The 26883-nt window shown below is 49.0% G+C and overlaps 3 protein-coding genes across 5 annotated transcripts in view; 2 read left to right on the top strand and 1 right to left on the bottom strand.

The window, feature by feature from the left end:
* The window catches only part of rnf13 (ring finger protein 13), a 37271-nt gene extending 29986 nt beyond the window's left edge, over positions 1–7285 (bottom strand). The window contains exons 1-3 of one of the 2 annotated variants that reach the window (XM_006637486.3): positions 7197–7285; positions 850–984; positions 264–344 (exon numbers count right to left, since the gene is read on the bottom strand). In XM_006637486.3, coding sequence (XP_006637549.2) covers positions 264–344; positions 850–963 — 195 coding nt within the window. In that variant the 5' untranslated portion in view covers positions 964–984; positions 7197–7285. Of the gene's footprint in view, positions 1–263; positions 345–849; positions 985–6983; positions 7070–7196 lie in introns of those variants that run through there. The other variant, XM_069197477.1, reaches the window with a different exon arrangement.
* A 3818-nt stretch (positions 7286–11103) lies between these two features.
* Positions 11104–14990, top strand: commd2 (COMM domain containing 2). Its single transcript, XM_069197582.1, has 5 exons — positions 11104–11310; positions 11686–11763; positions 11927–12009; positions 12504–12677; positions 14092–14990. Exons 1-5 carry the CDS (start codon positions 11244–11246, stop codon positions 14287–14289), a joined length of 600 nt encoding a protein of 199 aa, XP_069053683.1. The 5' UTR covers positions 11104–11243; the 3' UTR covers positions 14290–14990.
* A 4013-nt stretch (positions 14991–19003) lies between these two features.
* Positions 19004–26883, top strand: part of wwtr1 (WW domain containing transcription regulator 1) — a 47247-nt gene continuing 39367 nt past the window's right edge. Inside the window, exon 1 of one of the 2 annotated variants that reach the window (XM_015360860.2) lies at positions 19004–20230. In XM_015360860.2, coding sequence (XP_015216346.1) covers positions 19824–20230 — 407 coding nt within the window. In that variant the 5' untranslated portion in view covers positions 19004–19823. The remainder of the gene's footprint in view (positions 20231–26883) is intronic. The other variant, XM_006637417.3, reaches the window with a different exon arrangement.

The raw sequence follows: 26883 nt of genomic DNA, 5'->3' as shown, positions 1-26883 counted from the left end.
CCCATTACTTGTTCCTTTGCAGCCTACGCATGCTGATGCAGCTGCCCACCTGGACTACCACACCTGTAGTTACCCTTTACCATTCATTTACAAAGCAACGCTTGGGGGCTGTTTCAATTACTTTCCGGTCCGACAGGGATCGTTAATATTTTGTAGATGAAAGTCCGATCGGGGGTGAGCCCCTGCAGGAGGTCGTCTCTACAACTCCATCGCAGGAGTGACTGGGAGGTCAGTGCGGTCTGAGGGGCGGCTGGTCTCCTCACCTTTAACCCCTCACTGGGGAGTCTGTATCCAAATCTCGCCGGCAAGTCATCGAAATTCTGGCTCTTGTTGTCGAAAGAATACTGAAATACAAAATGCAACTTAACACAACGTTACGGCTTTGTGCGTGTCATCTCGAAAGGGTTGCATAAAACAGTTTACTACTTGCATTTAAAGGGGAACTGCAGTCCCAATTTTCTGAGAGCTGTTATTACATCTCGCTAACAAAATAAATTCATTGACTTTTACAAATTTCAAATTTGTGAAATTCCTGCAAGTCGCCATGTTGTCACCGACCCCTGGTATCACCAAGGGCAAGAGCAAGAGTCCAATTCAATTCATTTTTATAGCACCTTTCCCAACAAGGTTGCCCCAAGGCGCTTAACAAAGCAGGTGACCATACATGTTGTAAATACAGAACAGAAAAGACCAGCAGACAACAGAGGAGAGGAACCAAAAACTCCTTTAGGAAGGAGAAAAAAAACCTCTAGGGGTCCAAGGTCAACTTCGTCTTTCCCGGTCTCCGATTCCCATCCGTCGCCAATGCCTGGTAAAACGAGGAAATCTTGGAAAATTAACCGGACTTACCGCGGAGATGTCAGCCTCCACTGGCAGCAGGTTGAGGAAGGCGAACAGCTGCACAGTGAAGATGGTGTAGATCTGGGTGGCAGACAGCATCAGCATCCCCAGGGACAGCAGCATCTTTCATTACAGCAGAAGCACCTGCCAGGGAAACATGGAAGGTCACCCGGCCGGCTCACACCACACCGGCCACAAGCCTGGAGGAACGACACAGGCCGGCTCACGCTGCAGTGGAAACGGTCCAGAGACCAGCACCCGGATTCACCGTGGGGCTTAAGGTGGGCCCAGTCCCACACCAACAGGCTAAAGGAACTGCATCGTTCCAGTCTTGAACAGAGCTGACTCTAGGGGTACCCAGCACAAGTACCCCAAAATTCTGAAAAGGCACCGACAAGGTCAGCGCAGCCGAGGTCCTCAGAACCAGAAGAGAAACAGGGATAGGAGGACACAGCGGGGAACCACATGGGAAGTGAACTTCTTTACACAAAGGGTGGTGGGAGTCTGGAACAGGCCGCCCTGGTTTTTTTCAAGAAATGGCTGCATGAGATGCGCTGATCACTAAAATACTAAATATCAAACTGTCTAGGCGGACCAGCGACCTCCTCTTGCCTGTAACTAAGATCACTTTTTTGGGCCATATACCATTTCTTTTCGCATACCCCAGCTTGCTCTCCATGAGACACACAGGCACACAGACGGGAAGAGAGAAGCCTGGGGGTCAGAGCGCAGGGTCAGCCATTTATATGGCGTCCCTGGAGCAGCTGGGGTTAAGGGCCTTGCACAGGGGCCCCAACGGAGTACGATTCCTCTGCTGGCCGCGGGATTCGAACCGGCAACCTTCCAGCCACAGGCGCAGATCCTGAGCCCCTGAGCCACCGACCTGCCCTGTAACTGTCCTTATGCTCTTGACACCTTTCTGCAGGATTACACTTCCAAACTGAGGGGCGAACTCACCATTACCGTGTCTCAGGTCTTGCAGGCTACGAGCGTCTGGGGGAACAGGTGCCTGCAGGTCTCTGAAGCAGCACTCCTCCCCCCACACACACACTCCCTGACACCCCAAGCCCGGAGAAAAAAAAGCCACCCTGTTTTTAAAGAGCAGGAGGCCTGACACACAAGGTTTCAGAGACCGTTTAAACACCAGGTAGCAGCTCCCGGCCCTGCGGACTTCAGTCCCCACCCTGTCCCACACTCTGGTGCCAAGCCTCACAAGATGAGAGCAAAGCGCAGAGCCATTAAAAACCAGCCCGACCGCTTTCACAGGGAGGCGTGTGTGTGTGTGTGTGTGTGTGGGAGTAAAATGAATATCGTACAAGTGTGCCACAGTGGTCAGGGCTTCTGGGCTCATAACTGGAAGGTTGTGGGTTCGAATGCTAGGTGAGACACTTCTGCTGTACACTTGAGCAAGGCACCTGAGCTGAACAGCTCCGGTAATAATACCCAGCTGTATAAAAGGGAGTAGAAGACTCTGCCAAATATATTCGCAGCTAAAGTGTTCACACAGCTGCCACCTCTCCTTAAGACAAGTAAACACAGCAAAAAGACAGATAATCAAAGGAGTGGTACTTGTAGTTAAACTGATTAATAATTATTAACTACAATAGGAATGCCTGCCATATTAGAGCATCAACGCTTAAATATTGGAAACAGAATACATTATTGGAAACAAAGAGTTAAAATACAATCCAATATTATTTATTAGGAGCAGTAGCTCCTAAACCTAACACTTTGCTTTGCGAAATGCATAATACAAATGTGTCTGGTAAGGTCAGTAAGGCAGCCTTCCTGGGGAAGGGACATATATATGAACAGATCAACAGATCCCTAAGAGAAGATAAATACAGCGAGACAGTAAGTAAGCACAGGTGGGACAGAAGCTGGAGGCGGAAGAAAATTGGACAGTGATGGTGCTCCCCTTTCAGAGGACTTGAGACCAGATTCTGTCCAGGTAACGGGTAAGGAACAGCCCTCATCACAAAGGCAGCTTCTGTCTTGCATACCTGCGGAAACTCTGACTGCCTGTGCTATTATGGCATCTGCAGGCAAGAGTCCCAGCATGGTCAGTGATGCGGTTTGGAACGGGGAGATAGATTCACATAGCACCCACTTATAGAGAGACATCTAGTCCTGAGCAGGATCCTTAATGTTTAACAGGACACACGTTCCCTCTTTCCCACTGGAGGTGCTTTGCATGTAGATGACAAGGATAGAAATATGTATTTTTAATCTGCCTGTAGAAAGCAGGGCTCCTGAACGCAGAGGCTAGTAAAGATCTGTTTATAGCTGTAATTGTGGCATGTGGCGTGGTTGTGTTATTTACTGTTATAAACGCTTGTCCGTCTTTGCGATTGCAGCCTGGTCAATACTCCATTATCAAGTTATGCTGGAGAATAAAGACCTTTACATGTGGTGTAATTGCTCAATATTGCCTGACTACAGGAAGTGGAATTATTCATCATCTTTATAATTTGTTTGTGCTGCAAGCTGGTATCAGGACCTGATGGTGGTTCGATAACTCCTTATTCTACAATTATAACTCCCTAAACCAATACAATAATACAATAATAAACCAATACAGCATCTCTCATTTTAATACCAATGCACCACTGGAGTTTCAGTCAATTCACCACATAGTGCAAGATATTAAAATAATAAATCTGGTCGCTAATGGGGTTATCAAAACTGTAATGTAATTTTACATCATGATTTAAATTCTATTCTTGTAACTGTATATTAAGCATTTAGTACTTTTTAATTGCTTTTTTATGTGGGACCCTACATTGTCTAGATGACAAACACAAAAACCTAGGCTTTTTCTTAAATGTTGCCATGGCCAATATAAACCCAAATAAGCAACTTCCAAAAAAACAAACAAACCGAAAAAACGCAGCCTCGACAATCAGAAACTCTGAGACTTTGGGGGTAAAAAACAAGCCTAGTTCCACTTATTACAAGTGGACTGGCCACACACGATGTGCTTGTAAAACGCATGCGCCCATCTGTGAGCAGAGTCTGTCTCGACACTCGAGAAAGAGGAGAGGAGTGCACAGTAAAAACCTGCAGAGCGACACAAACCAGTGAAGAGATTCCAGACTGACAGTGCCCCCCACCCTCTTCCGACACGGAACTCGGGTCCGAAAGACAAAACAGCCCGGCCAGCGACCTTTCTTCAATGACTCCATTTTAAATCTAAAGTACTAGCACAAGTGGAACCGCAGAGCGTCGACTCTTCTCCTTGCTGTACAAGACGACGCAGACAGGGGACTCACTTGGTCAGAGAGAAGGGCACGTGAATTCTCCAGGCTGGGAGCTGGGAATATGCGTCTATTTTGGAAGTCCCATTTTTAAACACCTTTTATGCCATGGACAGGGAACATGGTGTCAGAGAACTCCCAGACCTTGTGATACATGCGATGAAAACGTCCAAACTTTTTACAAACAAATTTCTTATCTTGCCAACAGGCAGCAGGTTATAGAAAAAGCCCAAATCGAGGGCATTTAGCACCGCAGGTCACATTCCTGTCTCATTTGCCTGAAAGCCTTTTAGCTCCAACACTGTTTCCGTTTCAGGCAGGTTAAAAGTGTTTTAAACGCAGTGCTAGAAATCCAGATGCCCTGCTTGGAACACTGTGTGTGTGTTTTGGACAGTCCCGGGGAAAACTTACTTTTAAAAAGTAATATATTGCAATTACAAGCTGCTTGCAGAACAGATTATACTTTTCCAATGAACAAAGTGTAAAGTAATAATTTTCCAGGAATGTACTTCTCGCACATTTTGCACAGTAACTATACTCAATCGATACTGTAGCTGATTAACATTTAGAATAATTTCCTCCCCCCCAGCTTCAAGTTTTTTAAAGAAATCCCATGCACAATTAATGTTCACAGTAATTGTAATGGGTTACTCATCTTGAATATTATTACAAACAAAAGTTCTACCACAATCGATGTTTGTGATGTGGTTTGCAGATGTACTGAACTAAACCAGCGTGTAAAGAGTTAAGTCGAAACTGCTGTGGCAAATCAGCTTAGTCAGAAAAATATGATTGCGGCTTACATAATAAATCAGGTGGTTGTAATTAGGCGTGTTTGATTTTCTGTGGGTAACTGAAGTAAACACGCACGTGCAAGTTTTAACTGGGCAATGACCGATGTGCTGCACTTCAATAGGACATAAGTATTTTTTAAACAAGTCAGACTGGTCATAGTCTTATCAGAGCTTGTGTACATGATGAAAATAATAATGGCTTACACTTATATAGCGCTTTTCTGGACACTCCACTCAAAGCACTGTACAGATCATGGGGATCCCCTCCACCACCACCAGTGTGCAGCCCCACCTGGACGATGCTCCAGTCCTCTCCCCACACACCAGCTCTCAGTGGGGAGGAGAGCAGAGTGATGGAGCCAGTTCAGAGAGGGGGTTAGGAGGCCACGACTGGTAAAGGCCAGGGGAAATCTGGCCAGGACACACCGGGGTAACACTCCTATTCTTTTCGGGAAACACCCTGGGATTGTTAATGACCATAGAGATCTCGGTTTTACGCCTCATACGAAGGACGGCACCTTTTTACAGTATAGTGTCCCTGGGGCACTATACTGGGGCATTAGGACCCACACCGACCACAGGGTGGGTGCCCCCTACTGGCCCCAAAATAAAAAGAAATTACTTATGGTACATTTTGCACAGTTCACTACACGAAATCTATCACAGCTCTCGGTTTGAAATGCACTTCCACACCGTTCCACACAGGTCACAGGTCAGCTCAACATCTGGACTCCCCCGTACAGCTGTGCGCGGTCAGCCCGCGAGGCACGCCCCCCTCTCGCACCCGGCGCTTGCTAAGTGCTTCACACCAACCCAGCCGCCTGCGAAAGAGCCCACCGAGACCCCCCGTCGTCTAACCGTCCCCCGGCCTTGTAACACCGCCGTCCCGTCATCGCCTCACGCACCGCTACTCCGCCGCATTCCTGACGCATCTTAAGCACCGCGCTACCTCGCTTATTGCATGGGAGGATTAACAGTAAAAACAGCTATAAAAAAACCCCCAAGGGCCGGCTCACGCCGGTTGCAACAGTTTCTAAACTGCACTTGCGCACCTGCATCCCGACAGAGGGTCACCTAGACGCTGAAGTACCGTCCGCTGCGCCGCAATTCAACAGGTTCAGGAGATCACCACCTCCTGAACGCTAGATAACTCACTTCAGAGCTCCACAGTCTTTCACACGCCGGGCAGAAACCGAGCCAGGTCTTCCTCTCCCTGCAGAACACCGAACGACATGTGTGCAGTGCGACCAGGCCAGCTAGTTATGCAGGCCCCCGTGTGGAGCACAGGAAACCGGGCTTCTGCGGAAAACACGTTCAAACCAGTTCTGCGCTGATGTCGTTCCTCTGGTGTCGTGATCTCCACGCAACTTGCTTTTTTTTTTAAAAAAAAAAAGGGTCCTTTCACCGCTGCGCGCGAAAGCACTTTCATCTACCGTAAGCAGAACATTGCCATGCAAAAAAAAAAACTGGAGAAAGGGCAATAAACAGTTGAATAACGGGGATTAATAACCGAGCGTGTTTATGCAACTTCTGCAGCGTGAGAGCGTACCGTGCCCCGCGAGCGAAGGTCCCCGAGGCCGGACTGGGGTTTCACGGACACGGACTGGACACGGAGTGGACACCGTGCCCCCCTGCCTCCCCCAGCTGGGGTCACGCTGCCCCCACTCAGGGCGTCAAGCGGTCTCTGGGCAGAGTCCCGGCTCACCGCATCAGAATGTAAATTGCCCCGAGCACCGCCAAGCCTGCGAGTTATATCATTAGATCACAGCAGTCCCCCTGCTGGGCTGATGTCGATGACCCACATTAATGCGAGGGGGCTCTGATCAGAAATTGCGTGGCGGGCCTCATTTCTATTCGCGAACAGTGGTTTTCAGAGCGACAGTCGTTCTGGTGCCCCGCATGCATTTCAAAATAACGCCGGAATCCCCCGCACAGCTGAATCAATCAGTCAGTCGGATTTGGAGGCAGGGTTGCACAACAGCAACAACAACGACAACAACAACAACAACACACTGTTCAGCTCAGCGACCCGTGTGAACCCCTTCCCGGGCGCTGCGCTTTCGCTGCCTTGCGCCAGCTGAAAGATGCTCACCGGGGCGCCGGAGCTCGTCTGGGCTAGGGACACGCTCGGCAAGTCTCGCCCCCAGACTGCGCAGTTCAATCGCTGCCAGGACAGACTGCACGTCCCGCTGGCCCGCCGCACAGAAAGCGCTGAGCTCATCAGAAACGACGACAACAAGCAGCAGCAGCAGCAACAGGAAAAGGGGGTCAGGCGAGCCGAGCCGGGCGGGGCAGCCCGCCTTACCGTTGCGACCGACGGAACCGTTCTCCGGAAAGCGGGCAGGAGCGCTGGCGAGGCGGGCATCACAGTGCTGCGCTCCGGGCGTGCGGATCCAGCAGACACGGCGGTGCGGCCGGATGTCAACAGAGAGCCCCGGCCTGCCCCCCGCTTCCCACTCCCCTGCGCGGAAGTCCCGCCCCCCCCCGGCCCGGTTCTCGGTGCCGATTGGTGCGCCGGCCGCCAGAGGAGGAGGGGGGGAGTTCCTGCCTGGGCCGACCCGGCCCACGTGACTCGGGCCGAGCGTGGCCCCTCGGCCCTCCTCCCCACTCCGGCCACATGAGAGCCGGGCGCCTGCGGCTGCAATCAATGGACGGAACTGCATGAGCACGTAGGAGGTGGGGCAGGAGGAGAAGGGGTTGAATGACGTTCTCCGCCGCCCACTCGTGCTGCTCCAGCGAGGCGCAGGGGGGGGTGTTTGAGGACCCTGAGCAGGCTGGAAGGCAGTGCATTTGACGCGCCTTGAGCTCACCGGTGCTCGTTTCGCAGTCTGAGAACAAAAGCCAAAAGCGGGGACCCTGCTGTCAGATCCGTTCATTGCAAGCTCGATTTCCCCCACCCCAAAAAACTTTTCTAGAAGACTGTGTTTAAGTTTTTTTTTTTACAAGAGCGTGTATTTTGCACACTTCCACTGGCGTAACGTGCCCTCGCCCGTGTTTAATTTTAAACGGAATTATCGTCGGTTTTCCGGAGTGCGAAAAGTCCCCCAACTTTCACGCTCATTTCTTAAGCACTTGGCGCCACCTGGCGTTTGTTTGGCAGAACGACAGCCGTGTGTGCACTGCGGTTCGCTCAGAGAGGGGAGGGGAAAAGGTCCTCTCACCACTCCGGCATCACTGTCTCGTCAGCAAAGGCAGGAACAAACTGAGTTTGAAAACATTAAAGATGTGCAGTTTTATTTCACGTTGGTTGCTGTTTGAAACCAGTAGACCTCAGGGCAAGTATAAACATTTTTGTCTTTTTTTCCCTCATCCCCAGCAAAGCTTTGAGAGCAGCTGTGTACCCACTGAAACCATTCTGTGCCTATGTGTACTGTATCTTACTGTTTTTGAAGCACTTACAGCAAGGTCTTTATCAAGATGTCTGCTAGAGATACATACATATAGTTCAGGTGGGGAGCTGCGTCAGCATGCGTAGGCTGCAAAGGAACAAGTAATAGGTCTATTCCATGCTGAAAAGAGAAGAAAGAAAACACAACATTTCGTCCATGGAGCGTCACACCTAAAGAAGGCTCCACAGCCCAAACTCTTGTGTTTTCTTTCTTCTCTTTTCAGCAAGGAATAAACCCATTACTTGTTCCTGAATAATTATTAATTACAATCACCTGCCATACTAGAACATCAACACTTAAAGTTTGGAAACAGAATACACTATTGGAAACAAAGAGTTAAAATACAATATGATATTTTGTATTAGGAGCAGTAGCTCCTAAACTTAACACTTCGCATTGCAAAATGCATCATACAAATGTGTCTGATAAGGTCAGTAAGGCAGCCTTCCTGGGGAAGGGACATATACATACATATATATAGTGTATTAGGTTTGTGATATAATGACTATTCGAGTGTGGCATTGGTGGCCGTAAGGGTCACTGGGGTGAAACGTGGATTGCGTGAGTCTCACCGCAGATCTTATCCCCATGCAATACTGGAACACCTGTCTGTCACCCGACCAAACTGGGTAGAAACAATCTTCTTTCTTCAAGCACACATCTATAACATTTAAATCGATTCTTTTTAAGTCGAAACTTCTCAGCTCCTTATTTCAGTCTGGCTGGACAAACTGCAGGACTGTTCCAGTCTCGATGGGGTGCGCCCTTCTCCTGTTAAGGCAACGCCCAACAGGGCTTCATAATTTTAATTGTATTATTTTATCTTCAGGAGAAAAATAAGGCAAAAGCATTCCGCTGCCTGGAGCATAAGGATCAAATCCGATGTCAGGCCTAGAGAAGAGCGTCATGCCAAAGGCAGGAATCTGGGATTTTGCAGAACTCCAGCTTACATTTCCTCTGCTGTTTCTGGAGCCCTTGTGATTGAACCTCTGGTCCAGGAGGAAGACAAGCCCATCCTGCGAGTGTTCAGCACCGTCACCAAGGAAACCTTCCTCATCATGGGAAACGTCTTTCTCCTGACTATGACCGTGTCCAGCCTGAAGACCTTGATCTGGCAGCAATCTGGCTTCCCAGTCAGCATGTTCAGGCTCAGCACTCAGTCCAGGCTGGAACTGTTCAACTGCAACCGTTTGGATGACTATGGGATAGATGTAGGTATGACCACCTCTTAGTCTGCAGTTTCCTGGTGCTGGAAAGAGAGGTGTGTCATAGATTTTAAATCCAACTGGGCTCGTAAAGACTTAAATCAGCTCATTATTAGCTCAGATTGACAAATTTCCCAAGGAATGATCAAATTATTGTGTCAAATCCTGTTCCGAAGTCAGATTTCTCCCTCAAAGCAGAGGTGGTGGGCCATATTTTGGATACAAGAATATTTCTTTTGTTCTTTTATCTCCCTGGTCCAGAATGCTGGTCCTTTTAATTCCTCAGCATTGCGGAAGTTAAATCTCTTTTGCAATATCAAGGCTCTCCCCACGGCGCCGGACTGCTGCTGTATCTGCATGATAATCTAACCCAGGTCTCTCAGCTACAGGGTGAAGGAATGCCTTGGTATGCAAGGCTATCACAGCTGGGCAAAAACACAGGCTAACTATGTCTAGTATGCAGGCTTTCCAAGTACCTGCTGATAGACTGTTTCTCATCATAAAGGCCTGTGAGGAATAGACAGGGTCCGTCATCCTGTCTGGTGCTGTGAACGTTCTCACGGGTCCTTATGCCAATATTCTGTTGGTTAAGAGAGGTGTATAAAATGACAGGCTTAATTTTCTTTGGACGATTAAGAACATGCTGAACATCAAAAAATACATATCATCTTGCAACAAATATATACAGAATTTTATCTCTGTTGGCATTGTGTCACTGTTTTTCACAGCAGGTATACTGACATGTTGATGAAGAGACAAAATGGTGGGTTCATCTGAAAAGCCTTTATCACCAAAGGGGGTCAAATGGAAAAGGTACAGCCCAGCAGTGCGTCTGGACACACCTGACGCCATGCCAGCTGCCCCTCTGTGACTCTTGTGAGCTTCTGTCCTGTTCCTCTTGCACTACCTGGGCAAGCACACACCTGTTCACTGGCCTCCGAGATGCCACAGGTCATCCCAGCTCATCCCAAAAGTGTTCAGGGGGCGGGGGGGGGGTCAAGCCTGGGGTTTGGGCGTCTTCAAGAAGATTGCCACACACCCCCAGTCGGGAGACAGCTGTCGCTCCGTGAACAGCATGAAGACGCGTGCTGCCCTGCTGGGCTGTGGTGGACAGGATGAGCCCACAGGGGGGGCAGGGAGTGAGCGCCCAGGACCGGACCAGGGTAGCGCTGCACAGACGGGTGGGCATCAGTCACAAGCGCGCGCCGTGCTGGTGAGTAATCTCTGTCAAACTGACCAGTCAAAGAGGAATTACAAGGGAGGCATCGCAGCCGTGAATGATTAAATTAAAGTCACTTAATCAATATCCAACATAAGTATCCTTTTAAAAACACACACACATGCACAGATGTTTATTTTGATGGTACAGATTACACGGTATAGCGTATTTCCTTGAGCATGAGTGTGTTGGATTTTTGGGGGCTACTTTTAAAACAGAAGGCTCATGGAAAGGATGCTGAAGGTTTTGCAATGTATTGTTATGTCTGTGGTTGGGGCGCGGGGGGGCTGGAAGACTCTTCTTTGTTGTTGCACTCCAATTCCACGGGGAGGCGCGCCTGAGACGGGAAATCGGTGCCTGCTCGTCCGCTCGGAACTAAAGTGCCGAGTTACTTGTTTCGGTCGGAATGTTAAATTAGCGACAAACTAGCCAGCGCAGTCATGTGATATAAAACAGTGGACTGTGATGGGTGAATAAGATTCTTGGGGTTACTCTATGGTGATTTGTCGAAATTGGGAGTTTGCAGTTATCCAAGCAAGATGCTTTTAGTTCTGACAGATGAGCACAAAGAGCATCTGGGTTTCCTGCCGGAAGTGGATTCGGCAGGTAACTTCACTGTAATTGAATATTGGACATAATTCGGGTCTTTTACTGCGTTTAATTGTGCAGTTTATCACTAGAAATGCTTCTTAAAATATTTTTGATATGGTGCGTCTTGTGTAAAAACGTATGACAGCTTTATAAAACGTTGAGATGTAACTGCTTACTGAAGTTGTGTTGCATGTTTCTCAGTTGCACTGCTTGCGGATTTACGGTCTGTGTTAAATATTAAATATTGTACCTTAGAGCAGCGTGAACAAACAAAAACGACAGGTTGAAATATGATATTGAATCATGCAATTCCTATGTTTAGTATCTGTTATTGTCTCCAATGAACAATTGGATCATCTGCAGAATTTGCCCAATTGTTATTGTTTTCAGTTGTTGGAGAATTTGGGCGGATAGCTGTGGAGTTTTTAAAGAAAGGATCGAACCCTAAGATCTATGAAGGAGCAGCGAGTAAGTAGCCATTATTGTATAACATATTTTACAAAGCTCTATTAAAAACAGTGTTAACTTGCCTCAAATACTACTAGCAATGTGCAGTGAATTCTGCAGTAATTATTAACACGGTTGCTTTGAGCTGAGCTTCACGAATGCTTGTGGTGGGTTTTGCCTGCAGGAAAGTTAAGTGTTCCTGTGGACACTGTCCAGCATGGGGTGGAGGGTCTGATGTACCTCCTCACGGAGAGCTCCAAGCTCATGGTAGGTGAATCTGTCTTGTACCACACGTTCATGATAGAGAATTACAAAATAGAGATCATGCAGAGGTCTCAGTCCTGCTGCGCATTTGTGACTTTATTTCCCAAATGTGGTATCAGGAAATGGATGAAGCCCCAATAAAACGTACATGACAATCTAGGAAATGCTTCTGGAAAAAGAAGCCGATTTGGATGCTGAAGAGTAAAAAGTAGTCTGTGACATTTCTGAAACTGTAGTGCACCCACATGCTTTTATGGGGCATTATTTTATTTATCAAACCACGGAGCCCAATGAAATTGACTGAAAATAAAGCCAGTTAAATAAAATCAAGTCTTGTCAAGTTCTGTACTACGGCATTATCAGATATAATCCTTCTGTACCAGGGGAGGTTCTCTGCTTTAAAACAAGTGTGGTGTGTTTTATTTAGAAAAAAAAACTACCATCACCTTCACACTGCTGGAAGAACCTCTCCCGACCTCAGAATGGTTTTGTTACAGATCTCCGAGGTGGATTTCCAGGACTCGGTGTTGGTGCTGGGCTTCCCAGAGGAGCTGAACAAGCTCCTGCTCCAGCTGTACCTGGACAACAGGAAGGAGATCAGGAATATCCTGTGTGAGCTGGCGCCAGCTGTCCCTCATTACCACAACCTGGAGTGGAGGCTGGACGTTCAGGTTCGCCGGCTTTCTCGTTCTCTCCATAATTCCCCTTGCTTGTTTTTTTTCTTTGTGATGTATTATATCTGGTCGCACCTCGACCTCCAGGTTGGGCAGACTCAGTTTGTAAATCAGTGCAGTTTATTTGTCATGTGCACGAGTGCGGTAAAATGCTTATTTGTGTGTATGCTCCAATACAAAGACTTCTAGGAAACACCGGACACAGAACAACAACAACAACAGCAGCAGCAGCAACAACAACTAAGTTAAATGACATAAAACTGAAATAAAAGTCAGCACAAGCACTGTGCAAAAAAAACCCATCAGCAACAAACATTATAATTGCCTTGGCTGCTGATCCCTCCAAGTTGTGCATTACCGCCTTCGAGGTCTCATACTGGTCGTTTCAGTCCCGCCGCTGGCTCTTGGTGTGAAATGGGATCACAGCCCAGAGCAGAGCTCTGGAAACCCTTGAGGTTGGTGGAGGCTGTGGCCTCAGTGGAGAACCGTAGCGAACACACAGCTGAACCGTTGAAGGGGATGGGTAAAAGAGAGCGCTATATTCTGGGGCCTCCTGAGGGGCTGTCCAAGTAAAGGTGCCTACCTGGGCACAGCCCAAGCTGTCGCACCGCGGGTTCGAGTCTGGGTTCGTGTCACTAGCCCACTGTGACCGGGACCCCCCAGGTGATGCTGCCTGGTTATCCGAGCACCTCCGAGGATGGGGTGGGGTGAGCTGCCCGGGGCTCTCTTGGCTCTCGGCGACACAGCGCCCCCCCGTGCGGACGCCAGGGCTCGTGCAGGCCTGCGGTCGGTGGGGGGCGCGGCTCTCCTCCAGCCTGCGCGGGCCCAGCGGGCCGGGGCGGTGCTGAACGTGACGCGTTCGCACACCAGCGGCTGGAAGGCGAGGCGCAGGAGGAGCAGCGGGGGGGCGTGAAAAAGACCATCAGCTGCACTGCTGGTGGAGATAAAGCAGCAACCACACAAAACCACACAAAAATCCACTCCGGTCTGCTCTGTGAAGCTGGAATACCAGGTTAACGGGCTCTGGGATTAGAGAGCATTGTCGCCTGTAAACTCTGTGACAGTGACAGTGAGGCAGAATTAATGAGCGCCTGTGAACTGAAGGCCTAATTACCTAATGAAAGGAACAAGTAATGGGTTTATTCCCTGCTGAAAAGAGAAGAGAGAAAACGCAACGTTTCGGCTGGGGAGCCTTCTCCAGCGGTGGTTCCGTAATTCGTTTATTTTTAAAGTGGGGAAACAGAATTGCCTAAATGTGGAATTTGCCTTTGTTGACCTGAGCTAGGCAATAAGGGGCAGAGATCTGTGACACCCTGTGAAATGGACAGATGGGGGGGGTTGCTCCTGTGTGGTCCCTGCCCCGCGCCTGCGTGCGTCTCATTGTGCCCCCCTCCTCCTCCTCCCTCTGCAGCTGGCCAGCAGAGCTCTCAGGCAGCAGGTGAAGCCGGCGGTGACCCTCCAGCTGCACCTGCAGCACGGCGGGGAGCGGAGGGGCAGGGTGCTGCAGACCGACCCCCCCACCCTGCTGCACCTGATCCGGGAGCTGGAGCAGGCCCTGGCGGAGATGAAGACCAGCCACTGCCGCCGGATCGCGCGCAACATCAAATAGGGCCCCGCCGCCGTTTCCCTCTTCCTGTCTTTGTTTTTTTTGCATTATATTTGATAAAATGGGGAAATAAAAGCCTTAAGAGTTTATTTTAAATAAAACCCCGCGTGCCAGCCTTCAGCTCGGCTGCCTACAGGGGGAGCACCACGATGACCTAAAGATGACGTTGGGTCCTGTAAAATAACGAGCAGATTACTGTCCTGGCTGGTCCCGGCTCATCTTTAATACAGGCGCTGCGCATCTCGCACATTCCTCTATCGGGCAAGCTGGAAATGAGCAGCCGAGAAGTCCTTGATAATTCGGGCCTTCCACGCGGCAGTTCCAAAGTGGGACCAAGCTTGGGATAACTTGAGGAAAGCGTATGGAGAAGTACACTGTCAGTATTCTGTTTGCTGCAGTGATGATAAACGAGCCTTCTGTGCAGCAGGTGTTAAAGATTGAGAATGTCGCTCAGCCAGTGAGATTGCTCTTGCCGATTTCTATAGACACTAAATTTAGCCTAATTGCATCCATAACTCAAGGATTCGCTGTATCAGGTCATAGACTAAACCTATAACGCAGGGGATTTTAAATGATTACTTTTATAGTTGAAGCAAGATCTCTTCTTCGGTGGATATAAATTATAATGTGTCTTAATTTTGTTTCAGATGACTTTTTTACATTCTCTCCACTGGGAATGAAATAAAAACAAAACGCCAAATGTCTCAAGTCTATCAACTGCATGTTTGCCTTAGATAGCAGTGACAGTATCCTACAAAGTGGAGTCAGTGTCTTCATGTTGCTGTTGGGACTGGATTTGGGTTAAAAAACAAACTGAACAGCTCAGATGTCCTGGTGTGTTTTTATAAAAAGAGAAAACTTGTCAGATTGAACTGGTCTGCTTTCTCAAGGTGTGAAGCTACACACTGCCCTGTTCCCTTTCCTGGAGGAAATGAATGGTCTTTTCTGGTCCTTACTGGATTTGCAAGTGTTTAAAAGCTTGTAATTTAAGAAACATACCACATGATAAGAAATTGGAGAACCTGAATGTATTGTTTTCTATACTCTGGATTATGTTACAGTTTTTACATATAATATTTCTTGAAGATTACTGCACTAAACCCTTTTTAAAATATTTTTGCATCATGAAGTGTTTTATTTTGAGTAGTATGTTTCAGATAGCTCTTAAAAACCATCGTTTTTATTATTGTATGCGATTTTAAAACCTATAAAGGATAATGTATAGTGTTTGAAGTGACCAGCAGAGGGCGTAGTTTGTACATGTTCACTAGCATCGAAGACACACGATGGATTCAGTTACCCCGTATCAGCCGCACTTGAGGCGGAAAGTGTTGTGGACCGTATCATGCAAGCCTTATTGCACAGGGTCAGCAGATAGAGGGCACCTGTAGCAGGTGCCATTGTTGTTTGGGATGCGTGAGGAAAATGACAAAATATGTCAGCCTGTGCTGTCGTCATCAGCGCTTTAAGAAGCGGAGTAAATGTGTTTGTTTTTTTGTGTCATGTTGGGATGTTCATGATGTAATTAAGATGCCTCCTCCCTGAACTGGGCAAAATGCTTCATTACTCTGCCTTATTTTTTTTTGTAATTGGGGGGGAAATGCATTATAAATATTTAAAGCACGGCATGGCTTCGGGCCCTGAGCTGTGAAGGCAGAGAAACCCGGGCGTGAGCCCGTCTGGAGCAGTGTGTACCGCCGGGATTCAGAGGCCTGGTCTGCGGGGAGCTGTGGAAAACAAGGAGAAGACCGGCCTGCCCTCGCAGCGGGCTCTGGGGCCGCTCCACGGTTCTGTGCGAGAGTGGAAGTCTTTCCATTCCACAGGTGGTTCCTGCGCTGCACAGGAACCTGACGACCGTTAACGTCTTGGCACGGCTCCCTGCGTGCGTCAGCGGGGCTCTGGAACCACCTGGCCTGCCCTGGGAGCTGCTGCGGATCCAGAAGTTGGGAAATCCAGGAAAGAAGGGATCCGGGCGGGTCTTGTTTGCTTTTTGGCAGCAGCTCAGAAGGCCTGAGCGAGACCCTGGGAGAAATTGCACGTGCTGCTCGGGCCCGTCTGAGTCCGTCGACATCGTGATAATGTAATGGTGATAATGTTGCTTTATTAGCCCTATACAATTTCTTGTATCAGGAATTCGTCTTTTCGCATTCTCCAGCTTGCTCTCCATGAGACACAGACACACAGACAGGGAGAGAAGCTGGGGGTCAGAGCGCAGGGTCAGCCATTTATACAGCACCCCAGAGCAGTTGGGGTGAAGGGCCTTGCTCAGGGGCCCAACGGAGTAGGATTCCTCTGCCGTCCGCGGTATACGAACCAGCAACCTTCCAGCCACAGGACGTTTTAATGGGCCGGGAGCCACTCGCATGATTTCCTGAATATTGCCAGTGAGTCAGTATCCATGAATAAGCTAAAAAAAAACTGGTTAAGGAAGAGACCTTGAGGACAGAGAGGCACAACTGCTACAATTTGGTGGTAAGACTGTAGCTCCCATTCGGAAGGAAAGAGAGAATTTCCCAGGTGGAAAGGAAACCAGATCTTCTGCTCCGGCGCAGTTGTCACTGCTAGTCTTCAAGAACAGCGCACAGACTTGGAGTCTTTCTGGAGCTCCTTCTCACAGGGGGTTTGGGGTGACAGGTGCTCTTTTTGAAGGGGTTAAATGAACGTGTTCAGCTGAGGTCCTTCCGGAGGCATCTGTGCTTTAACACAGGTGGTCTCCAGCAAGCAGGTGCAGCTCTGTGTGGGTGCGTGTGGTTGGCTGGTGTCTGCTGTGGGGAAGAGGGGGTTAAGTGAGATGAAACACAATTTAACTGTGGAAGAAGATGAAAGGAAGGAATGAAACTGATTCCACTGAGGAGCCCGACTGACCAACGGGCACCAGTACCAACCAGTGAAGGAGAGAACACACCTGCTGTCTGTTTCTGCCTCCCTCTCTCTTCAGTTCAGGGGCTACATTTGTCGTGGATTTGTATTCCAGTATGCATAAATGCTGACTGTTAAGGGGTGGCTCATATCGTTACCTTCTTAGATTAAATCTCATCGGTTATTTTCTGTGCTGTTTCACTATGCGTTCGGAATTCCAGCTCTTCTGACATCTACCAGAGTGTCAGACCATTATAAATAATTGAATACAATGTATACATACATTTTAGTTCTATAAAGACAAACTTTTTTTTTCCAGTTGTTGAAATTTGACGAAAGCCCGTAGCTTTCAAGCGCATTGCGATCGAGTTTAGTTTAAGGTCAGCGGTAATGGACGGCGTGTTTCAGGAAGTCGCTGATCCTGTCATTTCGGCTTCTCTCCTTTTCTGGGTCCTTAATTGCCGGTCGAGATTCGCGCACGGAACGGGATTGCACTCCGCGCGAGACTGGAGACAGCCTAGCGCGTGAAAAGCGGCGCCCGAGGGAGTCGATTCGCCCTTTCAACGCTTCAACCCGTTGAAATGTTCGAAATCATTCATGTCGTGGAAAATGAGCAGCGTTAGGCGTGCCTCCCTAGGGCTGAACTTGATTCTGATGTTATTTCCAATCCGTGACTCCATAAACCTGCCGAACTTTCTGTCAACACGTTCACCAACACAACCAGACATCCCATAACTGCACGTTTGCACAGTGTGAAATCGTGTTAACTCGACCCCTACAAAAGAAAACAGAAATATGAATAAAGATGGAAGATTCTGAGAGCCAGAAAGCACTACTGAAGTGTGCAGGCGTCGGTGTGACGAGGTGTGATTTGCCTTCAGGGCCCAGCTGTGGTGCTCAGCACACAATCACTCCTTCCCCTTCGTCTTCAGCAGGTTCATCTACAGTCAGAACACCCGTGGAAGTGCATTCGTGTGGTCTGAAGGGCAGCACTTTGATTCAGCGGGGCCCTGACTCGTGCTGTGTCACTCCCAGTATAACCTTTAACCAGCTCAAGCTTGGAACGGTAGCTGACCACCCAGAGACTGACCAACGCTGTCTGGACCGTCACTGGAGTTTCGTCTTCAACGGCGTTTCCGCATGTATACTGTTAGACCACAGAGCCCCTCGACGTCATACAGAATAACACTCTTCATTCTTGACGCGCTGTTATACAGAGATCAGCTACAGCGCGTCAAAACAACCACACACAAAAAAAAAATAACAGTGCCAAGTTGCACTAAAATTATATTACTGTTTCCCAAAAAGACGAGACATGAAGGACAAACTATCAAGACGTTCCATGAGTTCAATGTCAGTTTTCATTGCGTTACCAAACTTCAGCTTTGTACTTATTGATCCGAGTTCCCCCCCTGCTAGCGGTGTTATTTGAAAAAGCCTCGACAGCCCACTTTTCCTTTTGAAAAATACTCATTTGGCCTTTCAAAATAATAATAAATCCACGACCTGCTTTGCGCGTCATTAAATAACGTCTACGGCATCTGGGCATTACTCGTGGTCTAGTGGATGGCTTTGTCCACACGTGTTATCTAACGACCGGGGAAAGTAACTATCCATGAGGCGGTTCTAAGACAATACAGATAAAAACAAAAACAAAACTAAAACTATTCCACTCAATGGATACCGTCGCATTCTGTCGTCACAGGCATTTTCAAGCTGCAGTTTACAGCCCCATCAACACCCCGGTCTTGAAACACGCAGTCGCTATTGTGAGACAAGCTTGCGGAGTCTTAACAAACGTGGGCGCGGTTTCTAACTCCTCTGCCTATATATGGTCAGATTAGGAGGCGATTCCGAAACGCACAGGGGAGAGAAAATGAAGGTAAAATCCGAAAACACTTCATCCAAGAGGAGAAAATGATTTTAGGACCCAAAGAAGTTCACGTTCTGAAGCATTTCTTTAGCGCGACTCATCTAATGTGTTTTCTTTTTTTGCGTGCACGCTCACACGCAATCCTCAACCGTGTCGTCCTGTGCGCCCGGAGTTGACAGCTGTGATTTATCGAGAGAGCCTTAAAAAAAAGTCGTGTTCCCAACTTAAACTGTGGTTTCAGTTTTCCTATTCGCCCCCCCCCCAACCTGCTTGGTGTAGGTGGAGGGGAGAGGCTAAAGCACGGTCACAGCTGCGTGTTTTTTTTTTGAGCAAGTTTCGCTCCTGTCATGAAACGCGCACTGAACTTTTTTTTTCGGAGCCAGCTGAGCCTCCGCGCTTGTGAATAATTCATGAGCTAACGCGACCACGGGCAGCGCAGGAAAGTGGAGTTTACAAACTTTGGTGTCACTGCAACTAGAATGTACTCATCCGTGTGAAAGTGGCGGGGGGGGGGGGGGAGAGGCTGAACTTTTTTTACTTTAAAAAAATAACTTTTTCCCAAGACGGGGGAAGAGAAGTCGATGCGTTTCAGAAACGCATTTACGTCAATAACATAGGTATTACTTGCTCGCATAAATGATCTGAAGAAAAGACTAGATGGACTGTGTGTACAGTTAAAAAAAAAAAAACTTTGAGCAAAACACCGCTCAACTTCAAAGCCTGTGAAGGCTGGGGAATCGCTTCAGTCGGGTTTGCGGGATTGGAAATCTTTTCTTCTCGTATTAACCTCCTGCCCTCGAAGAAAATGAGCAACAATCCTCTACAACCCTTGCCGGGACAGCAAGTGATCCACGTCGCGCAGGACCTGGACACGGATCTCGAAGCGCTGTTCAACTCGGTCATGAACCCGAAGCCCAGCTCCTGGCGGAAGAAGGTCCTGCCCGAGTCTTTCTTCAAGGAGCCGGACTCGGGGTCGCATTCCCGGCAGTCCAGTACCGACTCCGGGAGCCAGGCGCCCCGGCTGACAGTACAGCACGCCCGGTCCTACTCCTCCCCGGCCTCGTTCCGCCTGGAGACCGGCGCCAGCGCGACCCCCAGCCCGGAGCACCACGCTCATCTGCGGCAGCAGTCTTTCGATGTCGCCGATGAATTACCACTGCCCCCGGGCTGGGAGATGGCGTTCACCTCCAATGGTCAGAGGTACTTTTTAAAGTAAGTGATCGTGGAGGAGGGGGGAGGTTATATATATATATTTAAAATTAAACTTAAATAAGTTTGAAAAACACTTTTGAAAGGCTCTGCATGTTGACAATGTGTTGGCTGTTCTCGGCAGAGGCGAAATTGTGACCGGCTTTGAGATCGTGTGCGGTTTGCGTGCGGTACTTTACATTGTTTTATTTTATTTCCACGGCGCAGAATCAAGTGTTTCGGACGGAACATTGTATCGGTGTCGGAGACGCACTGTCGCACCACACTGCTCAGCATATGGAGCTGTGGACCCCGGCTAAGAGCTGGTTTTGCGCAAGAAGTTGTAAATAAACAAGGCAGCGAAAGGCAGATTTTGAGTTGCTGGCTTTAACTGACAATTGCGAGTACAGTACATAATCTGTGGATGGTGTTGATAACCTACACGGAGTATTTCTGTCATGTCCAGCTGCAGAATACAAACTTTGAATGCTGGTGCTTCATTTAAAGCTGGGCCACCGAAGTCCGGCATCGATACCGGTGCAAAGTAAATGTTTTGCACGACGTTCGCGATTCGAAAACTCATTTTTTTCACATTTGGCGTGCGCTTTCTTTTCTGCTGCACTTTGTCAGATGCTGTACTTGACTGTGCTGGCATGGCGTTGGTGTCAGTGCAAAAGAAGGAAAAAGAGAGAGACAAGTTTATAAGCAGTCGCCTGAGCTGTGATTTACGCAGCCCTAACCGAAAACATGACCTGGTGTCTATGATTACAAAAACGAGAGATCAACACAGCGATTCGCTTCAACTGCGTTATGATAAGTGTCTATAAAGAAATTTAACACCCCGATTATCGAAACCCATTCTGCGTTTTTTTTAATTCGCTCAAATATTTGCGGCTTCGCTGAGTAGTTTTGTAAAATACAGCGCAATTCACTTTTTCTTTGCCTGGACCGGTAATCGGTGATCTAGAGTGAGTCTCGCGTAAAACTGTGCGCCAGTTGAAGCGAGTTCATGTCTTGGGCAGAGAACAGAAGTTGCAGCACAGCCCTCAGGTGATCTTTAGAGAAACCATAAGTAAGAACCGAGTTAATTTAGAGTTTACCCTACAGAACCCGACACGGCAGCCGGCGCTGTGTATCTCGGCCGAGTTGAACGAGCAGGCGTTGATCACATTTATGCGTTTTGAACTTTTTTTTGGTGTTGAGCAGTAAGGACTGAGGCGCCCTGTCCTCGCTTAATACGCAGGGTCTGTGTGGGGAAACGCTTCAGATGCCCGTGTGTGTACATACGGTTTAAAGCTTACTCTGCAGTGTGAAATAAGTGATTTTTCTTCCTGTAATTTAGTCGTAGTTTGTAGTTTGGCGGGGGTGGGGGGAGCGCTTTTCCAGTCTCAGGGGTTTGAATCTGGCCTCACAATCATGTTTTGCCCACACGAGTTCCTCCCGCGGTGTTAAAATGAAATTCCTGCGCCGTGTGGCCCCTTCACCACTAATAGTGTCCTTCAAGGGAAAAAAAAAAACTCAAGAGGGATGAATTAAAGAAACGTAAAAGCCTTTCCCAGTGAGGGCAGGCAGAGCCGGACAGGTGGCAAATACTGTACAGCACGGGGTTTTAATGACATTTAATGACGAATGACGGAGATGAATTCTGGAAGTTGCTGAGATGAGAAGCACACAGAGACGAGCAGATAACCCCGGCAAGCAGAGGGGCACCTGCATCTGTTCGGTTAGGGAGAAGGAAAGAGGTGGGTTAACGTTGCTGTGGTCTCTCTCTTTCTGTTGTTTCTGCGGGCCCGATGATAGCGCAGTTGTCAGGGGGTTGCTGGTGGGCCCGGAGCCTGTCTCGGAGGCGCTCTGTCTGGCTCAGCGGGAGTCTCCTGCTGTGGGCATTTCAGCTCCAGGCTATCTGCCGGACGGGCAGTGTGGCCCCCTGGCTTTTCGCAAGACTTTCTCCCCTACTCCTCCCTCGCTCCCGGGCGCAGAAGAGGACCAGTCTCGCAGGGGGGTGCAGCCAGGGTCGTCCGTCACGTCTTCAGGCCACACGTTGGGCGGCTCTGTCTCAGAGACAGGGCACCACGGCCGCAGGAGACGCGGCCCGACCAACCAAGATCTCGAAGCTTGAGGGGAACTGGTATTCAGAAATCACAGGGCCTTTTTGACTTCACTCGCCTCCCACCTACAGATAAGGAAGCGCTGCCTCCGACTGAAAAGCAGAGGTTTGGATGAAATCGTTTCGTCCCAGCCTGCAGAATCCGAACATCTCCAGTCTCCATCCCGGAGTGGTGGGAGTAAACAGGGCGTTTTGGTTTTCCCGGTCTTGAGGAAGTGGGCTGGGGGGCCGGCTGGTGGCGGACCCTGACCCGGCCTGTGGGGAGAGAGCAGTCTGGGGTCTGTCTCTACAGGTCCGGGGCTCATTTGCTGACTGCACACATTAAAGCTTGTCGGTTCCTGTTGAAGATGCTGGGGTTGGCAGCACAAGAGACAAAGCAAAGCCAGAACACAACCCCACCCTTTAATTTAAGTATCCAGGAAAACAAAGTCTGGCTGTCTGCATAATTACTTTTTTTTTTTACACCAGCCAAGTGTCTCCCTGGTTGCGAGGTGTCTCGTACACTTCTGAGGGCTTGGCACGCCCTGGGTTGAGGTTAAAGATGGTGCAAGTGAGCGAGCGAAGGATAGTGATTTTAAAATCACTTTTAGGGATGGGGACACCATACTGGAAAAAGGCACAGTCCTTCAGATGAGATGTAAAACCGAGGTCCTGACTCTTTGTGGTCAATAACAATCCCAGGGAGTTTCTTGAAAAGAGTGGGGGTGTTACCCCAGTGTCCTGGCCAAATTTCCCCCTGGCCTTTACCAGTTATGGCCTCCTAATAACCCCCCTCTCTGAACTGGCTTCATCACTCTGCTCTCCTCCCCACTGAGTGTACTGGTGCATCATCCAGGTGGGGCTGCACACCGGTGGTGGTGGAGGGGAGTCCCCATGACCGGAAAAGCACTTTAAGTGGAGTGTCCAGAAAAACACTATATGAGAATTAGGAATGATTAACTATTATAACAGTTCAGCTAGTTAAGTGTGTGCGTGGGTGAATCTCCTGATATGCAAAATACGTGCACAGGAATATGTTCTTTCCACTGTGTCGCTCTTGGCTCTGAGTGAGCCTGTCGCTTCTCTGGAACCTGGAACCAGTGAGCAGCTGTGACTTCCTGGAGGGCGTGCTGTGCAGGGCCTGACGCATACGCTTGCCCTCGGGTTTGTAGCTATGAAGCCAGGGCCCTCCAGCAAAAGCAAACCCCAGCTTGCAAATTCGGATACCGCAAGGGTGTCCAACCAGACGGCGTTTCCTCTGGTGTCTCTACAGGCTTGATTAAAATCCCTTTTAGTGGGTGTTTGAAAGCAGACCTTCACAAAGAAAAGAGAGAACCAAGTCCATTTTCTCGGAAAGACCACAGAAGCATTGTTTAGGAAACAAACAACAAACAAGGTACCAATACCAAATACAAAATCTTCAATTTCCTACCATGTAGCTACCAAGAAGTTCGGCTGAGTCACTGAGCTTGGGGAGCACAGAAACAGGCTCTTCTTGAGCTTCAGTCTGAACTGCTGACTCACCACGATGTTTCCTGAACAATAACAAGCTTGGAAACATTCTTGATGCAAAACACCAGGGCCTGCTGCTAGGACTCTGGGCTGCATCTTTCTTGAAAACAGATGGGTTTTTTTCATGTCGAAGTCTGTGGCTCTGTCTGCATATGAACACCAGAAATTGGAAGTGGAAGTTTACTGAAGCAGCTCCTCTACCTTTTTAGCAAAACTGTAAGTTTCAATTGAACAAGGACAGTCAGTCGTTCTTCATTGTGAGATAGATTGTTTTTTTTTTTGCTTGTTTAGCTAGAAGTATTTTTGTCATCCTGCGTTTTGTTAGGCCTGTTTCAGTGTGATTACCGTGGCATATTTTTATCATCAAACTGAAGGGAACACGCATTCATTTGACTTGTCCAGATGAAAAGGAAAGCTTTAGTACCTTTTTGTCCTGAACAGAGAAAACTCTGAGGGGACCTGATAAAAGTATACTGAGGCATTAGAGGCCTTGACTACCCGTTGGGTTTCTTCAGAATGAACCTGGGCCAGAGGGCACAGGTGGAAACTCCATGACAACGAGAACAGGAGGCATTTCTTTGCCCATAGGGTTTGTGGGACTCGGGAACACGCTTCCCAGCTGTGCTGGTGAAGGCGACAGCCTGGTTTCTTTCAAGAAACAGCTGCATGAGATCCGGGGATGATTGAGCAGCTACAAACCAAGAGGCCAAATAGCTGCCTCTCGCTGGAGACCTGTCTAGTGTAACCAGGTGACGCGCTTTTATTTTGTTTTTCTTTCTGTTTGGTCGGTGTTCCTCGACACCGGTTACATTATCACCTCAGGACGGACGATCACATCAAGCGGACCAGTCGGTTTCAGGTTCCCCATGTACAGTACCTCTGTGTTTGTGGGTGAGGTGAGCGTGGTGTGGTGTGACAAGAGTGGACACACTGCTGCCTTTCAGATGACTGGCAGAAGACTGCGTTTGAGTAGAAACCACACACCCGGGGGGGGGGGTGTTCTGTACGTTTAAATAAATAGATTTCGACCTCTCCTGACTTAAGTCGCTAGGAGCTGCGTGACTTGTCAGTTGGCGACCTCCACGTCGTGACAGACACAGCGATCTGTGTCCTACAGTGCCTTTTGCTATCCGCAGGGGCTGATTGGTTGCCCATTGGTTGGCCTGAGTGAACTGGCGCTGCCCACAAGCCAGTTCCTCATTGGCGGACCGTGGGGCGGGCATTATTCCTGTAATGTCTTGGCGTGCGCTTGGAGGGTGTGATGTGGTCAGGAAAGCCCTGCTCTCGGCGCTACCTCTGTGAGCTTTGTGCGTCGGCTGCTTGACTCCCTCAGCCGTCTGAACCCCCGGTAGCACCGCTGATGGTAAAGACAGGCAAGAATGCTACCTGAAGCTGCGCTGCCGCGGCCTTTCAGCGGGGGTTGAATAACGGCCTGTTTCATTAAGTCTTTCCACTGATAAAAAGGGGAGAGCTGGTGAAGGGGGATGTAGGATGCTTTGTTCACGCTGGCCTTTAGGTCTGGAAATTTAGTGATTGATGCGATCGCAGGAAAAGGTCAGCTTTCAGCGTTCGGCGAGCTGGAGAGCCGGAGAGGAGCTCTTTGTGCAGGGAGCTCTGGAGGGCTTGTCGAGGCACGCAGGGGCTGGGGGGGAGAGCGCAGCAGGATGATGGAAACGAGTAATAAAACGAGATCAATGTTTCGCAGCGCTGGCCCGCAGCTGCCTCCAGATTCCTGGGGAGGGACGCCTGCAGTGCTCTCGCCAGGCACAGCCGCGGAGCTGAGGACGGCTCCCGAGCCCAGGCGCACCGGAGAGGCGCGCAGCTCGCGGGGTCTGTGGGACACGAGCGCCAAGCCTGTCATCGGGCAAAGTCGCACATCGTGTTCAGCACCCTGGGTGTCTGTTTTTTCCTAAAGTGCCGCTTTTTGACTCCCAGCGTGTAAAGGAATTCAAGTCTGCTCTGTGCCCCACGTTGCGTCTCTGTGCTTTTTGAAACCATCATTCTCTGTATCGTCAGGTACCCCCCTCCGTCCCTGTTGTTGTCTGCAGGCTGTAGGTATGTTGTTGACCTCTCGCGGTTACTGCTGCAGTCTGCGAGTTGCCTGGCTGTTCTTTGTACACACCTGATTTCGCACAGAATTTACTGCCCTGGTGAAAAGGAAAATCGGAAACAAAAGGTTGCTGTTTGTGCTGTGCTGAAAGCAGGCACACAGCTGCCCTGGTGCCAGGAACCACGATCAATACACCTCTCCAGGGTCTTTGTCTACCTTGTTTGCACTCGGCTTACATTTTAATCGCAATCACAGCCGCAGGTTGTTTACAGCGGAGATCATGTCAAACAATGGGATTCTCACTCGGAGGGAAGGAGTGAGAGATATTTCCTGGCGTTCTAGCAGGGATTGTTTCAGCTGTGGGCATGTGTGCTGTGTGAGCACAGCGGGTGGGGGCATTCAAGACATTTAAGTATCTTATATCTTTTGATATAAGATATATATCAAAAGATATAAGTGATAATTGATGAGGTTATCTTTACTTTTAGCTTCAAGCCTTTTAGGTTCCTTGGGCCTGCAGGAAATAAGAGTTCTGAAGCTCTTGGCCTTTTCCCTGCCCTGCCTGATGAGTTGAAAGTAGTGCAGTTTACAGCTGTCCAATTCTAGCTGCTGGGCTGCCGGTTTTCATTCTTACAGCCAGTCAGTCAGATCATTATTGGCTTAATTGGACCAATTCAGCAGCTCCTCCCAGGTCTTCAGATGCTGCTTTAAAAGAGCCCCGAGAAGCCCGCAGACGCAGCGCCCCCCTGCAGGGCTGGACCTGGACAGCCCAGCTGCAGCTTCATGACTGACGGTTTCTTGACATGACATCGGCGGCTCCAAAGAGCAGAGTGTCACAGGCTGTTGAGAGGATAGTGCCGCTAGTCTAGAGGAGTGTTTCTCATCTGGTGTTCACGGACGCGCCGCCGAGTTTCAGGAAAGGTCGCGTACGGTAAAGCAGCTCTGTGGTCAAGGCAAACTCGGATTAGCACATCACATTATTACAGTATTACTGATCATGTGTGCAGGCTGGGGCTGAGTGGGTGACTG

Source organism: Lepisosteus oculatus, chromosome 13, assembly GCF_040954835.1.
Source record: "Lepisosteus oculatus isolate fLepOcu1 chromosome 13, fLepOcu1.hap2, whole genome shotgun sequence".
NCBI classification, from domain to species: domain Eukaryota; kingdom Metazoa; phylum Chordata; class Actinopteri; order Semionotiformes; family Lepisosteidae; genus Lepisosteus; species Lepisosteus oculatus.
Note: the sequence above shows the minus strand (reverse complement) of the source record. Positions and strands in the feature narration are given on the sequence as shown.

What these genes read in the sequence shown, in the direction of transcription:
- commd2 (XM_069197582.1), top strand. Translation starts at nt 11,244, where the DNA reads ATGCTTTTAGTTCTGACAGATGAGCACAAAGAGCATCTGGGTTTCCTG. An exon ending in GATCTATGAAGGAGCAGCGA is followed by an intron (nt 11,764 to 11,926) that starts GTAAGTAGCCAT and finishes TTTTGCCTGCAG; the next exon opens with GAAAGTTAAGTGTTCCTGTG. An exon ending in CGGAGAGCTCCAAGCTCATG is followed by an intron (nt 12,010 to 12,503) that starts GTAGGTGAATCT and finishes GTTTTGTTACAG; the next exon opens with ATCTCCGAGGTGGATTTCCA.